This window comes from Leiobunum rupestre, chromosome 10 (assembly GCF_980474605.1).
Source record: "Leiobunum rupestre chromosome 10, qqLeiRupe1.1.hap1, whole genome shotgun sequence".
Classification (NCBI taxonomy): Eukaryota; Metazoa; Arthropoda; class Arachnida; order Opiliones; family Sclerosomatidae; genus Leiobunum; species Leiobunum rupestre.
Genome location: NC_143393.1, coordinates 18,110,182 through 18,125,134, shown reverse-complemented (window position 1 = coordinate 18,125,134; position 14,953 = coordinate 18,110,182). Strand labels below are relative to the sequence as shown.

Sequence of the window (14,953 nt, the reverse complement as noted above, 5' to 3'; positions counted from 1 at the left end):
GTGAGAGCGAGATTGCCAGTGGAAGACACGGATCTCGTCTCGAGCTGCTCTCGATTTCCCAGTGGAGGACGAAATCTCATCACGAGCGCTCCCGGAGCGCCCGAAATCCCCAGTGGAAATCGCTATAAATCTCAATAAAGATTAATGAAATTTTAAAACTTCCTACGAGCTCAGCTAACACTGCTGACCAAGACCACGCTGGATTTCGTCAAACAAAAATCCCAACACAGCGGTGCCTGTTTACGTCTTCGCGAACTTGAGAAAAAGTAGTTCTACGCGCCAAATTTCGTTAATGACGTCACGGATGACGTTTTTCAAAACCCCACTTTCCAGCCCCTTTAAAAACCATTGAGTTGGGAATATTAATCTAGAGATCCAATCAAATCTGCTCCCCGCGAAACAAGTTTTTGAAAAATACGAATGTGCCGTCTGCTCTAAAATGACGAGCAAACGTTATCATATGACCCGTGGCGCCATCCATTATTTTGAAGAAAAAAAATCTTTTTGCTTGAAAACGCGTCTTATTTGAACGAATCATTGAGAGATAGACGGCGCCACGGGTAGAATGATAACGTTTTATCCAAGGTTCATGCGTTTTTTCGTCATTTGGGACGCCGATGGGAGCAGACGACAGCATTCTTATTTTTAAAAACTTGTTTCGCGAAATTCTGAAATCCGACGTTTCGATTGGACCTCTAGATTAATATTCCCAACTCAATGTTAAAAACGGCGGGGCACAAACAGTCTAGTTCTGGTAGAAAGCGACAGCCGGGAGTAGTGGCTCACTCCTGTAATCCCAGGCGTCCGGGAGGCAGAGTTTGTGGAAGGCCTTGTGAGGACGACTACCAATCCCCCAACGGGTGGTCGGGATACTTCCGCCACGGGTGTCCCCACCCCTGTCCCCACGTATCCCCCCGTTGGCCTGGCCGTTACACATATCTCACCCTGATTAATCAGTTATTGTGTGTGCTGGTGTCTAAGGCCTCGGGTCGCCCCGATGTTTGTATATCTCAAAAAAAAAAAAAGGTAGAAAGCGACATCTAGCTGGAAATGTTCAGGCACCCAGAATTTTCATCTGGGAATCAGAATTCAGAAAAGCTGAAAGCAGGACGAGAACAAGGAGAATAGACTGAGGAACCACCGTTTGTTTCTTTAATAAAGATCAGATTATCTCAAAAAGTTGGTCATTTTCATATTGATTAGAAGAGGTTACTGACACGAAAATTTTGATTCTAAATAAACTATAGCTTACATCACAAAGCCTGAAGTAAAGTGAAAATCATTATCGCTTAAGTGTGAAATTAAGCGTGTTCCCTTTGGTTGTAGCATGAATCAACAGGAAAATGATCACAATGGGGCTTTGCCAAAAGAATCAAATGTTTCTAGGCCCTTAAATCAAGAAGCAGTGTCAGCTGGGCAAACACCAAAGGCACCTGAAATACCACAACAAATTCAACCCATCAGCAGCTATCAATGGGGAGCCAAGGAGACCAATAATTATAACAACAATAATGTTCCAAATTACAACTATAGCCCTCAGCAACCCGGTCAAATCCCAGTAGTATCCTCGAATTACAGCTCAACTGTTTACCAGTACCAATGGCCCAACAATTATTACTCTCAATATTATAGGTGAAAATTTACTTACATTTCACGATCATTTTTAGAGCTTCAGTTTAATTTGCCTTCTTTTTATATTCAAGTCAGACTCAATATTGGAATGATCCATCTCAAAGTGGATACACTAATTATCAATATGCTGGAAATTCAACCCCTAACTACGTTCCTTATCCTAATCAGCAATCTCAGCCTCACCCACCACTTCTGTAAAATTTTTAATAAAAATTTAAATACAATTATTGTTATTTTAACTTAATATATTCTTGTAGGCCACCAAGAAACGAGTATAATGAAAGTCACCCTTCAGATTCAAAAAGGTTCCATCGTAGGGACTATGAAGAAATTTCTCAAAGACAGGATCGACATAGGTTAAGGAATTATAGAAGTCGCAGTAGAAGTCCATCTCGTAGAAGTAGACACAGAAATGAGAGCCGAAGTCACAGAAGTGGTAGTAAAAACCTGGGGCCTAGGAGTCATCGAAGTAGATCCAGGAGTAGAGAAAGACGACCATATAAGTCTCATAGCTCCAGTCTAGAACGCACTAGACGAGACAAGTCTCCTCATCGTAAAAGAGTTGAACCAGCAGGTGATATTAAACCATCCCTTTCTCTCTCAAAAGATGGAAAGGAGAAAGCTGAGGAGGACTGGTCATTGTCAAAGGATGCTGAAAAAGACTGTGATGACAATGACTTGACAACTTGGGTACGGTGTTCTCCAGCTGAGCTCTATTACGAACCAAATCCCTTGGTAAGTCTTCATTTTAGATATTGCTTATTACGCGTTCTTTTTATTGATTGTTAGCTGTTTAAAAAAGAGCTTTGATCGTTGCTTAGGTCCTTAATGAACTTATTGGTACTAAAAGACTTCAAACTTTGCACGAAAAGTTTACAAATGAACTAGTTGAGAGGGGACCTTGTATAAGGGCTACAAAACCAAAGTTTGAATTTCCACCAAGGAAAACAAAATTAAGAAAAATGAAAACACCTGGTAAAGTTTACATATGGAAAATTAATACAATAATGTCAGTACTGAAAAAAAATTAATCATCTTAGGCGCCAAAAGCAGCAAGAGTTCTGATGACAGTTCACTTTCAAATGCATCATCAGAAAGTGAAGAAGACGAAACCTCTCTTGAAGAATTAGAGAGGAAGAAAACTCATCCTTGTCGTTTACACCCTGAACTTTGGTACAATGATCCTGGTGAAATGAATGACGGCCCTCTTTGTCGGTGCAGTGCCAAGTCTCAAAGATCAGGAATTAGACATGGCATTTACCTAGGGGAAGATTTCCTACAACCTTGTAATCCTAAAACCAACAATGCCAATAGACTGTACCATTATAGAATCACAATGTCACCTCATACTAATTTTTTGGTAAACATTTGTTGTATTAGTTCTTTTTATAAATTCAGCTACGCTTGCCTAACTTGTTTTTATGTTGCTCTTATGTCGCAATGTCATAGCTTTATTAGAATAGTTTTGACACGAGCGGTTTCTCGCACCCTAAGCGCGCTTTTTTAATATTAGCAAAGTTAAAGTTGTGACGTAGTCTACATTCAAACAAGAAGGCCACGTTAATTTATAAAAACACCTATTGTAGCTGTTTTTAATTTTCAATCTAATTTCTCTTTTTTCCCCAATTGTAGACCAAATTTCCAACCACCATAACTCACGACAGTCATGAATTTATTTTTGAAGGTTTCTCTATGTTTTCACACGCCCCATTACACAGCCTTCCTACTTGTCGAGTTATTCGTTTTAACATTGAATACACAATTATTTACGTTGAGGAAAAATTTCCAGAAAATTTCACCATCGAAGGCTTAGACCTATTTGCCCAATTTCTATTCCACGAGCTGTTAGAATTAGTTGATTTAAATTGGAAAGCTCACGGCGATCAGACTGGTTGTTCTAGATTTCATTTTATGCCTAGATTTGCCCGTTCCATTGAAGGTATAAAAGTAAATATTAACTTTTAAAAAGACTCGCTTTAAAATTTTGTATTTTTCATAGATAATGGAAAGGAGCTTTTATCCATGAATGTAATCTTACAATATCTACTGAATTCTAACATACAATTGGTTGATAAAGAAAGGAGGAACTTGGCAAGTAGCTTGTCTCTTAGTCAGTGGCAAGATATTGCGGATGAAGTTAAAGGAATGATCGTAACTTGTCCTGGTATGAAGCCTTGCTCTATTAGAGTGGATCAACTTGATCGCGAACCTTGCAAACCAGACAATGATATTTACCCAGAGATAGTTCATTTCGGAATTCGACCTCCTCAGCTAAGCTATGCTGGAAATCCTAGGTATGGAAACTAGTTTTAATACTCTAGTGGATTTAGAACGATGTTAAGCATTTCATTTTTTCTAGTTATCAAAAGGCATGGAGAAATTATGTAAAATTTAGGCACTTGCTAGCTAATAAACCTAAAGTTGAGTATGCTGACCGGCACAAATTGCTTCAAAAAGAAATGAAACTTCAGGAAATGAGGATGAAGAAGTGAGATTTCTAATTAGAATGGGCTATACTAAAATTACTCTTATGGAAATACTTTGTTTAGTAATTTAAAAAGGGACGTTACCGTTGTCGTTAGTAGTGAAAATTTTCACAGGACAGGAATAATGTGCGATATTGTTCAAGTATGTATTTAAAATGTGTGTAGAATGCGTAAATAATTGATTCATGTTTAATTACAGCATGCGTTATTGCTACCAGTATTAGTATGCCATCTGCGTTTCCATCAAAGTCTTGATATCTTGGAGAAAGAAATTCACCATCAGTTCAAAGATCGTTGGTTACTCCAACTAGCTTTGACACATCCTTCATACAGAGAGAATTTCGGTACCAATCCAGACCATGCCCGCAATTCTTTGACAAATTGCGGTATCAGGCAACCGGAGTACGGGGATAGGAGGATACATTATATGAATACTCGTAAACGAGGCATAAACACACTCATCAACATCATGTCACGATTTGGACGTCAAGAAGAAACCTCTTCGAATATCAATCACAACGAAAGATTGGAATTTCTCGGAGATGCTGTGGTGGAATTTCTATCAAGTATTCATCTATTTTACATGTTCCCTGATTTGGAAGAAGGAGGGCTTGCCACTTACAGAGCCGCTATTGTGCAAAATCAACATTTGGCAGTTTTAGCAAAGGTAAATATATTTTTTAAATGTTAATTCAAGTATAAATTTTACAAAATATATTTCAGAAATTACATCTAGAGAAATTTATGCTTTACGCTCATGGTTCTGATCTCTGTCATGACTTGGAGTTAAGACATGCAATGGCTAATTGTTTTGAGGCCCTGATGGGTTAGATTTACTTGTACCCTTTTTTAGTTTTTACTAGTTTGTGGATGTTACTAAATTCCACTTTAAAACAGGGGCCTTATTCTTGGATGATGGTATCAAAGTGGCTGATAAAGTGTTTTCTCGAACACTATTTTCCGAGTCAGAATTACTGGATGTATGGCTGAATTATCCTCCGCATCCGCTACAAGAGCAAGAACCTGAGGGGGATCGTAAATGGATTGAATCAGTTCCTTTATTAAAAGTATGATTTGATATTTGAAGGAAATGAGTCAATAAAATTTTTCTATTTTTCAATCCAGAAATTGCACAGTTTTGAAGAAACTACTGGTATAGAATTCACTCACATACGACTATTGGCCAGAGCTTTCACCCATCGAAGTGTTGGCTATAACAACCTCACTCTGTACGTTCAACGCCTCCAAATGCACACTTTACTTTAAGTGAAGTAATTCTTAATTTATACAAAATTTTTTCATCAGAGGATCTAATCAACGTTTGGAGTTTTTGGGTGATACTGTTCTTCAACTAGTTGCCTCCGAATACCTTTATAAATTCTTTCCTGAACATCATGAAGGACATTTATCCGTAAGCTTTTTTTACTATAAGGGTCTTCAAAGTACTTTTTAACTGTAATTTCAATATTTAGCTTTTGAGAAGCTCTTTAGTCAACAATCGTACCCAAGCTGTTGTCTGTGATGACTTGGGAATGGTTGAATTCGCTATATATCCCTATCCTAAAGGAGAGCTGAAAACAAAAGATAGAGCTGATCTTTTAGAAGGTTCGGAACTTTCATGAAGTTTTGTCAACATTCGTAAATTTTTACCAATCTTTTTAAAAAAAATAGCCTTTTTGGGAGCACTTTACGTTGACAAAGATTTGGGATATTGCCGTACGTTTTGCCAAGTTTGTTTCTTTCCGAGACTTCAAGATTTTATAATGAATCAAGATTGGAATGATCCCAAATCAAAATTGCAACAATGTTGCCTTACTTTGAGATCTATGGATGGTGGAGAACCTGATATTCCAGTTTATAAGTAATTTTTGGAAATATTACATCTCATTACCTGAAGTATTGTTTCAATGTTTTTTTTAAGGGTTATCGAATGTAAAGGACCTACAAACACTAGAGTTTACACTGTGGCAGTTTATTTTAGAGGGGACAGGCTAGCTACCGGATCAGGACACAGGTAAATATATTGCTAAACGTATTATTAGTTTATTACCATATCTACTCTATAATTTATAAATTTGCGTACAATTTCAGTATCCAACAAGCGGAAATGTCTGCTGCTGGAAACGCGTTGGATTCCTCAAAACGTAAATTTATTCTTTAGATTTTCGACATTTTATCGCTGTGATCATTTTTTCAATGTTAAAATTGCTCTTTTCAGATTTATTCCCTCAATTGAATCATCAGAAACGTGTTATAGAACGCAGCGTAAAGCAACAAGACCCGCTTAAAAGATGGGGGTATTATAATTGATTATGTCATTAAAGTATATCATTTTTTTTAAATCGTGGCTTTATTGTATAAATTTTAATACCATTGAAAAATAAATTAAGTAAAAATTTTTTGGAAGAAACATTGTCTATTTTTTCCTCCTAGTAATTTGATACCTAGTTTTCTTCTTTGAAATCATGGAAATAGAAAACCACAGCTTCCTGTTCTCAGAGGGGGTTTCGCCTGATTCCTTGATATAAAAATACTATTACATAATTCGTCTAACCCTTTCTTTTTACGTCAATTCGCTCCAAAAATAAACGCCCACGCTTGTAGGCTTCGTAAGGCGCTACTCTATCCGCATCCTTTTCCAGATGAGACATTTCCATTTCGTCGCGCTAGATGGTGCCACATCTTCGAGGCGCGAACCCTAAAGCCGGTAAACTAGCGGCTTTTCGCGGTTCCGTTATTTTTTTCGTGATTTTTGCGTCGATACCATCCGTATTTTTACGCGATGTTCAACACCGGAAACTAATTTGGAACTCTCGTCAATAACATTATCAACGTCTACAAAGGTAGTTTTCATTCGTAATAAATACGGGTTATCTGACAGTTCATTGAATGAAAAAATGTTTAAGGGACCAAACACTCCCTTAATTACTTCGAGTAAGCTGTTAGGTTTTGGGTGGGATCTTTTAGTAAGATTGAAAATAGCTTATTATCGTTATTGCGTCTAAGAGATTCTTATCGCTCTAATGAGTAGTAAATAAAGCGGTCATTGAGCGAGCGCAAACGTTGACGTAAATGTAACTGAAATAGAAGCCCAAAAGTAACTTTACAGAAAGTAGGCTAATTTTCCTAGCAGACCAGTCTAGAAAAATGTCATTTCTAGGGATCGCTTTCGCTCTCTCCGCGACGTAAACTTTTCTTCTATTCCCACCTGTAGACCCTAAAGAAAAAGACTGCTTCCTCGCACCAAAAGTACAGATAGATTTCTAAGAGGGGGGTATGCAAAAAATGGCAAAAAATGAAAGAAAGAGGCAGTGGGAAATTATAACGGGATGAGAGAGTAGTAGGGGGGTAAGGCATGGTTTTCCCTCCTTTGTGTATATCAATTTTAGCCGGCGCGTTTGGCGAAATGAGGCCAACGGTGTCAACGGCCCCTCGACTGACTCTCTCTCTCTCTGCCGATAGTTTTTGAAGTTCTCTGCAGTAATACTATGGTATATTTTTCCACGTTGTTTCGTTGGCGCGAGTACACGCACTAGGGCACGGTGGTAAAATAGAAGGAATATAATCCTAACGGTACTTTCTCGAGTTCGCGGGACTCGGAGGGGGTTTTTATCGGCGGCTGGCCACGCTACGCCGTGTGGTGTCCTCATTTTTTTTCTTGGCGAAGGTAAATCGTCGCTCCGTTTTCGGCTGACATTCGCTTCATGAGCGCCCTTCAAAGTGGAACCTTCTCTGGAACCCCGCAGAGCTCCAACGGCCCCGGGCACCGGACCCCAGGCCCGGGTTGCTAAGGTTAGGAGGGCCGTTGCCCAAGACAGCGAGACGGACAACGTCATTGACCCAACATGGAATACGGCACGCGCTTGCTACCCAAACAATCAGACAAGTGTCGTTGCTTTAGACCATCGAAAAAACAACGCTTCGCAAGGGCCCACACGCTGCGGTAAGTCCATCTTCGACCCTTCCAAGGTCTTACCAACAATTACTTTTCACCGCCAATTTTTATTACGTATATAATTGCGTTTAAACAAGGGTATTGCACCTTATTACGTAAATAATCGCGTTTAAACCAGGGGATTGCACCCACATTTGAATCCGCACCTGTTGAACTCGCTGGTTACGTTAAAAATCAGAATTGAATCGCTTATCCCACATTCCATCTGTCACGCTAAAACTAAATTTAACCAATGTCACCTAATATTTTAATTTTACAATTTTTAGAAATAATTAAAATTAAATAATTAATTTGATTCTAGGGGGCGCGATTGTGCGCGTTTTTTTTTAAATTGGAACTACTTTTTTTAACGTTTCGTGAAATTGTATGAAATAAGAAGGTTTTTCTCGGTCTGCTCTCTCAATCTCTCCCTCGTTTTAATTTTAGTGTTGGCTATAGAGGCTATAAATAAATTCCCTCTTTTTGCCAAACGAGAAAAGGGGTTATTCACCTTTTCCTCAAACCGTTTAATCGATATTTTAGGCTTAGACTACGGCAGCCGGGGAAGAATTTCATTTCTATCTTTTCTGACTGCGAAAATAAAACAATAGGGGGACTCCTTTGACGAATTTGTCTACCATCTCCGATATAAAATTAAAAATAAACGATAATGCGTTGTTTACCAAAGAACTCTTTTTTTTTATATTCTTTTGAAAACTACGCGATAGAGTAGTATCAACTCGTAGCTTTGGCTCTGGCCGCCATTTTAGGCGCGTTTTTTTCTCTATAGGAAAAAGCATGGGTGACGTTGCGTGATGTAGCACTGACACTACTCTATAGAGCTGCGTTGTAGGGAGACAAAAAATAAAAATAAATAGTAAATTTTCCGCCTTCCTGAAGGAAAAGGATTTTCATTGGTTGGTTAGGCGAGTAAATTGGCCAATCGCGTTCATTCCCTCTTGAACTGCGCGTGGTATCGGCTCACTGCCCTACTTTCCAAACACTTTCTACAAGTTTCGTCAGTTTCTCGTTTTTAACGTTTGATTTTAGGCTTTTGGCGCTTGTATATTTATATTTACAATACTTTTATTAAATAATAACCGTTTATCTTTAAATTTATCAGTTAAATTTAAACATATAATTTAAATTTTATTGTAAGTTTATATCTGTTAAAAGTTACGTTTTATTATAAATTCAGTGATTTGGTTAGATATTTAATGGTACGCGGTAATAATAATACCGAATTTTATTTTACAATTTAAATTTCTTGTAGCGTATATTCTTAGCTTTAATATTACAAATATTTAGGAATATTTAGACTGGACTTAAAAGAAAATTTGAAAGTAAATGAAACGGATATTTAAATAATTTTGCTAGTAATAAAGTAAATATTTATAACGTTTATAGTTAGAGTAGGATCGTTATTTTCTAATTCCATCAAAATTAATCGTATTTAAACGCGTTTTACATTGTTTTGTCGCCTTTTTTGGTGTTTGAAATAGTGATTTTTTCCTGATTAAAAAACTTTTTTGGCCATAATTTTCAATACTGGCAAATCTGACTATTATTAATATATTAAATATAATATTGAATAATGTTTTTTTTTACAAACAGGCCAACTGCTTTAAAAAAATCCGGAATGTTCTAAAAAAATCATTGTCACTTACTAAATAGGGTAAAAATTGTGAACCAGGGTTGTAGGTCAAACTTCTCCCAAAAAAACCCAGAACGCTATCCTAAATCCATCATTGTAGTACCTCTTCCTAGCCCTGAATATATTTCAATGCCATAATATCTGCATAATATGGAAAACGGCGTTTTAGCTGATAGCGTCGACAAAAGAAGGGAAGCGGGTAAAGTACGCGCCCTTTAAAACTGTTCGTAATTGACAGGTGGGCCCTTTATTCCACTTATATCAGTCCCCGTCCGGGATGGAGAATCTACAGCCCCGCGTTGATGGAACAGAGAAAAATCTCTCTCACTACCTATAGAAAAACTAGGTTCAGCTCGAGCCTACGAAAGCTGCCTCTAAAAAATTCCCACACCCAACACGTTACATAACATAGAAAAAATAGTCGACCTAGATAATTTTTTTCTAATGCAAGTTGGAGATGAGTAGCAGCCCTTCCCCCCCTTGGTTTTTTTTTTACCCAAAGTCCCCCCATCTGGTAAAGGTACGGTGGTGGGGGTAATAATATATAGCTCCGTACAATGGGTCTAAAAATCGGGGTCCATGACCTTGGTGGAAGAACCTATGGCTCCTGACCTACTGAGAGATTTAAAATTGGCCCTTTCAAATTTGGCTATTTCGGCGTTATCAGTACGAGTCTAAATATAGACAATGAGAATATAATCGTATATTTTCCCCGTTTTAAATTTAAAAATAAAGTTTTTAATAGATCAAGTTTATCAAAATTTGACGTTTATATCGCATGTATCCTGGTATATATATATTTTACATTTCATTTGAAAAAGTTGTAATCTTTTTTGATTGACTGATATTATATATATATTTTTTCTTACTTTGAAACTTTTAGGGGTCGCCCGTTGTACTTGCGCGGCTAAGGTATAAAAAAGGTTTTTTAGGATTAATCCTAATGGATTTTCTGGTTTTCGGGTTCCGTTTGGACGGAATCCAACGTGAACTGTATACTTATTGGCTAGGGGTTTAAATGTATACGATGGTTTAAAATTATCTAGTTGAGAGTTAAGCTGGTCCTATCTTAATTATATGGCTACTCTTGTTTTGGCTTACGCGCTGTGCTATGGTGCCAGTTGCTTTTGTAGGTTGTTCATGTCTGTGATTTATTTGATGGTCAAGTGGGTTCAATATGATTTTCATTGTTACGCGTGTACAGTTTAATTAATTTAACTATATATTTAGTTATTTGGAGCTCCGTATGTCTAAATTTGGTTTATATATTTAGATTAAGTTGCGATTTCGTTGGTTTCGATGATTGTAACTTATTTTTTTGGATATAACTGTTGCTATGGTAGGTTTTATCCCTTTTCAAGGTGAAATATGGCATACGTGTTATGGGATATTGAAACAGTATTGTTAATTATTTAATTTTGGAAATTTTTGGACCTTACAAACTATTATGAAGTTCACAATGTAAGGTCCAAATGGGTTTCATTTTGGGTGATGTAATTTCCGTTATTATGTGGATTATGGTTATCAATATTACGTTGACTCTACATTTTCGAAATAACTCTGTTTTAAGGTTATAAGTGTGATTAATAAGTTTATTGGTGACCAAATATAGTGTTTTGCTAATGTTACAACATTATGGACTCGCGTTTACAGTGTGGTTTCGACGCGTAAATAAGTGGTTTCTGCGATATATAAACCAATTGTTTACTGTAATGGCACGTTTAAAATACACGTAATGACTGTATTCCAATGTACACATTGTAGAACATATCATTTTGGTAATACCACAATTGGTTTTTACACCAGAATTTGTGCTTTTTGGTCACATTTAGTAACAGCAGCTATTGTCATTTTGGGTTTTTGTTCTGGCTTTTTAGACCACAATTTCTTTATAATCATTCATTCGTGTGTGAAAACTAAGGTTCAATATTCCCCACAGTAGGCCAAAACTATAGACTTATCACTGAAGATCCACCTTTTTTTCGCGTTACCCCGTGTTATTCGTCAGGCTGGGAACACGATTACCAAGTCGAAAGTATCCAAATCAGGTCAAAATCGAGGGGTTTTCGCGATAAAATGCGACCTAAGCTTCGACGTACCATTCGCGTAACTTATGGTACGATTCGGACGCTTTTTTGGCCGCCAAAGGCACTTTGACCTTGAAAAACATTTTTAGAGGTCAAACGTAGATTTCTCGTAGCCCTAGATTCGAAGATGGGATATTCTTTCTAGAAACCTTAAACGCAATCTTAATCATCGTTGGTTCGTTGGAATTAATCGTTTTTCGGGCCCAAATCGGTCGCCGTTAATGATTTCGCCGTGTTCTGGCACCTCGTTGTTTTCCTTAAGACTTGTCCGTACGCGAACCACACACTGTACAATGGCGCGGGCTCCTTTTTTTGGGGTACCAGCCGGGTGCTCCTTTCCAGTTTCAAAGTACTAAAAATAGTTCGACCCACAAACTGAAAAAGAGACAGTGTTTCGAGTACGCTCTCTATATAGGCCTGGTTTCGAATTTATGGAGACGGTAATAAGGTTTTTTGGCGCTTTTGTTTCGGTGTCGTATGTTACTCTTCGAAATACGCCAATTTGATATTGCTCCGTCGCTATAAATTTTGATTCAGGGTTTTTGGCGCTACTTCCGGGGTGTTTATGGGTATATATATAAAATAAAAAACACGCGGCGCTGCGACTTAAGCCTTTTCCGTTTTCGGTGCGCATGCGCGGTAGCTCGAAAGAGGGAATTGGAAGTAGAGGGGGGGGGGGCTGGGGTTTGGTTTAGTTGTATCATGAGATTTCATGACGATGTCTTTCTTAGGTAGAAAGCAATATTAAAAAGGGGGTGGCCACCAATGAGAGGAAGAAATTTTCTAGTGTCTCCGCTGTGCGCGCCTTTAGGGCTGAATAGCGGTGTACGTCACGGCGTTATTTTTTGGTCAGGGCCAAGCGGAATTCGTTTCGAACTCGCAAAAATGTTTTGATACTCGCTTTCGGAAAACGTCGCGGTTTTTTTGTCCTTCGGATATTTTTTAGGGCCTTCCCACTCTAGTTGTTTACCGCCGCCACTGACGGAATTTAGATGGCGCTCCGTTTTGTTTACGCGCACTTTTTCTCCGATCCCGAGTCTCACGCGCTAGTCCGCTCTGTATTTTGGTTTTGATACGCCAAATATTTAGTCCCCATCGTATTATACCAGACATCTATCTACTTCTCTTAAAATTTTAAGAAGATATTGATGGTGAGTTTTTGACAAAACAAGACTTATTTAGTTAAACAAAATGACTTAAAGGCCTAGGTTTTCATCCGCCTGTCACCCTTTAAATTTACTTTCCTTCCAAACAAATACCGCGGTGGTAGGCCAACGTGTTCCGCTGTTGGCCTACCACCAGGGTATTTGTTTGGAAGGGAAGTAAAATTAAAGAGTTACAGGCGGAAGAAAATTTAGGCCTTTTAACCATTTCCTGGGCAACCTAATTTTGTTAGTTAGAAATCTATTCATTGGCGAGATCTTAGCGATCTTGATTGTTAATTAAGGGGGGGGGGGTCGGATTAGACGACTAGGCTTCGAGCCCGCTGCCAAGTCTGGAACGTACATTGTACGCTAGTCTGGCGCCAATTGCATCCGCTTAACGTACGGAGTCTTCATTTCCGCGCCTATTCGGGGACCCGGTCCGTTAAGCGGTTTGTGGCCATAACGGGCGATTACGCGTTGGGTTAATCCCTTTTCATCGATTACGGTTAGTCGCCACTATACTAAATCTCTTGTTCGACTCGAATTTGAAATTGAAATAGGCTTTCGAGATTAGGATGTCGTCCTTGGATGTTCGGCGGGATTTGAGAAGAAAATATTGATATGTTTTTAAGGCCACGTGTATCGGCAATCCCGCGCGCGAAATAGAATAACAAAGCCCTCTTTTCGAAGGCTGGAATTTTCCGGATCGTCAAGATCCTGCTATCATTTATTCAATGTCTTACAAGGAGAGTACCCGAGGTGTTTACTGCCGATTTGGTTCACAGTCGGGCGTAATGTAGACTTATATAAGATATGAAATTTCCGTTGCACTACCCATTCGATTTGCCATGGCAACCGAAAATGTTTTTTACCACTTCAAAACAAAAAATCTCCATTTAAAAAAGCATGGGTTTACCATGGAATTTTCCAACCAGTTTCGCGCTAGGAGAAATTCCTACTTTGAACGATCGCGCTGATTTGATTAATTTCGTACTATCATAAGTAACATAATAACAATAATTATGACACTTCCTATTGCTTTAATGCTAATTTTCTAACCGAACCTTTTTTCGGCACTGACTTGGACTCGCGACTTACCGTTTTGGATGACTACGTTTTGATAAAAATTTAAGCCTAATATCGGAGAGCACGTTCTGGAGTCGCGAGGGGCTTTGGCTTTGTTTCGAGGCCCGCGTGCGAATCACGCGTGATAAAAATACATGAGCTCGTGGCGCCGAGAAAAACTTTTTTAATTTATATCATTTTAGCCTAATATTCCGCCTATCTATCGGAAACCAGATATTTCGGCTTAGCGGATGTCTCGCGTATATTAGACACTAGAGGGCTCTGTGCTAAGAAAACATCTTGATTACGCAATAACTATGAAAATCAGTTTGGTTGTAAATCTCGTTAATTGTCATACTTATTGTTATTATGTTACTTATGGTACTATTATAATACATTATACGATTCACGGTGTTCAAAAACTACTCGAAATTGTTATCGAGATGTACCTGTAGTCTGTTATTTGTTGATTGGTTGGATGCTAAAGGCGTCCCCCGGATTATGTTGTAGGTTGATCAGAAGAAAAGCAAGTTTCCGGCTCTTGTCGAGATGTTGTTTTTCGCGCTAGTTTTTGGCGTACAACTCCGCCTAAAGAACGTATAGCTACGCCGAGTTATAAAGGGGTTCTCTAGTTTGTTGTAAGTCCAAAATAGATATCGCCATGACGTCATTTTCACAGGATGCTTTCCCGTTTTATACTATACCTAATTAGTTTACATCCCATGTAATTTTTTTTAAATCTTAAATTGAAGATGAATGTATTGTTTTTTAAATCTTAATTAATTTGAGGATGAATGTAATTTTTTTTAAATCGTAATTTGAAGATGAATGTATTTTTTAAATCTTAATTTGAAGATGAATGTATTTTTTTAAATCTTAATTTGAAAATGAATGTAACATTTAAAAAATTTAATTTTTCTTTTTATTCAAAATTAAATTTATTAGGGATT

General features: G+C 37.9%; 2 protein-coding genes across 9 annotated transcripts in view; both read left to right on the top strand.

The window, feature by feature from the left end:
- The first annotated feature begins 1,033 nt into the window (after positions 1–1,033).
- drosha (ribonuclease 3 drosha) lies at positions 1,034–6,519 on the top strand. Its single transcript, XM_090160670.1, has 20 exons — positions 1,034–1,267; positions 1,327–1,632; positions 1,704–1,826; positions 1,890–2,367; positions 2,454–2,607; positions 2,673–2,992; positions 3,265–3,571; positions 3,632–3,926; positions 3,992–4,120; positions 4,182–4,260; positions 4,318–4,785; positions 4,842–4,944; positions 5,016–5,185; positions 5,244–5,347; positions 5,424–5,529; positions 5,591–5,723; positions 5,790–5,979; positions 6,040–6,132; positions 6,210–6,262; positions 6,337–6,519. The coding sequence occupies exons 2-20, from the start codon at positions 1,328–1,330 to the stop codon at positions 6,426–6,428; spliced, it is 3,702 nt and encodes a 1,233-aa protein (XP_090016796.1). The 5' UTR covers positions 1,034–1,267; position 1,327; the 3' UTR covers positions 6,429–6,519.
- A 321-nt stretch (positions 6,520–6,840) lies between these two features.
- The window catches only part of Hr4 (nuclear hormone receptor 4), a 52,522-nt gene continuing 44,409 nt past the window's right edge, over positions 6,841–14,953 (top strand). For 2 of the 8 annotated variants that reach the window (XM_090160671.1, XM_090160677.1), the window contains exons 1-2: positions 6,843–6,961; positions 7,786–8,061. The gene's annotated coding sequence lies outside the window, so the exon portion shown is untranslated. Of the gene's footprint in view, positions 6,962–7,554; positions 8,062–12,822; positions 12,945–14,953 lie in introns of those variants that run through there. The other 6 variants (XM_090160676.1, XM_090160678.1, XM_090160679.1 and 3 more) reach the window with 6 other exon arrangements.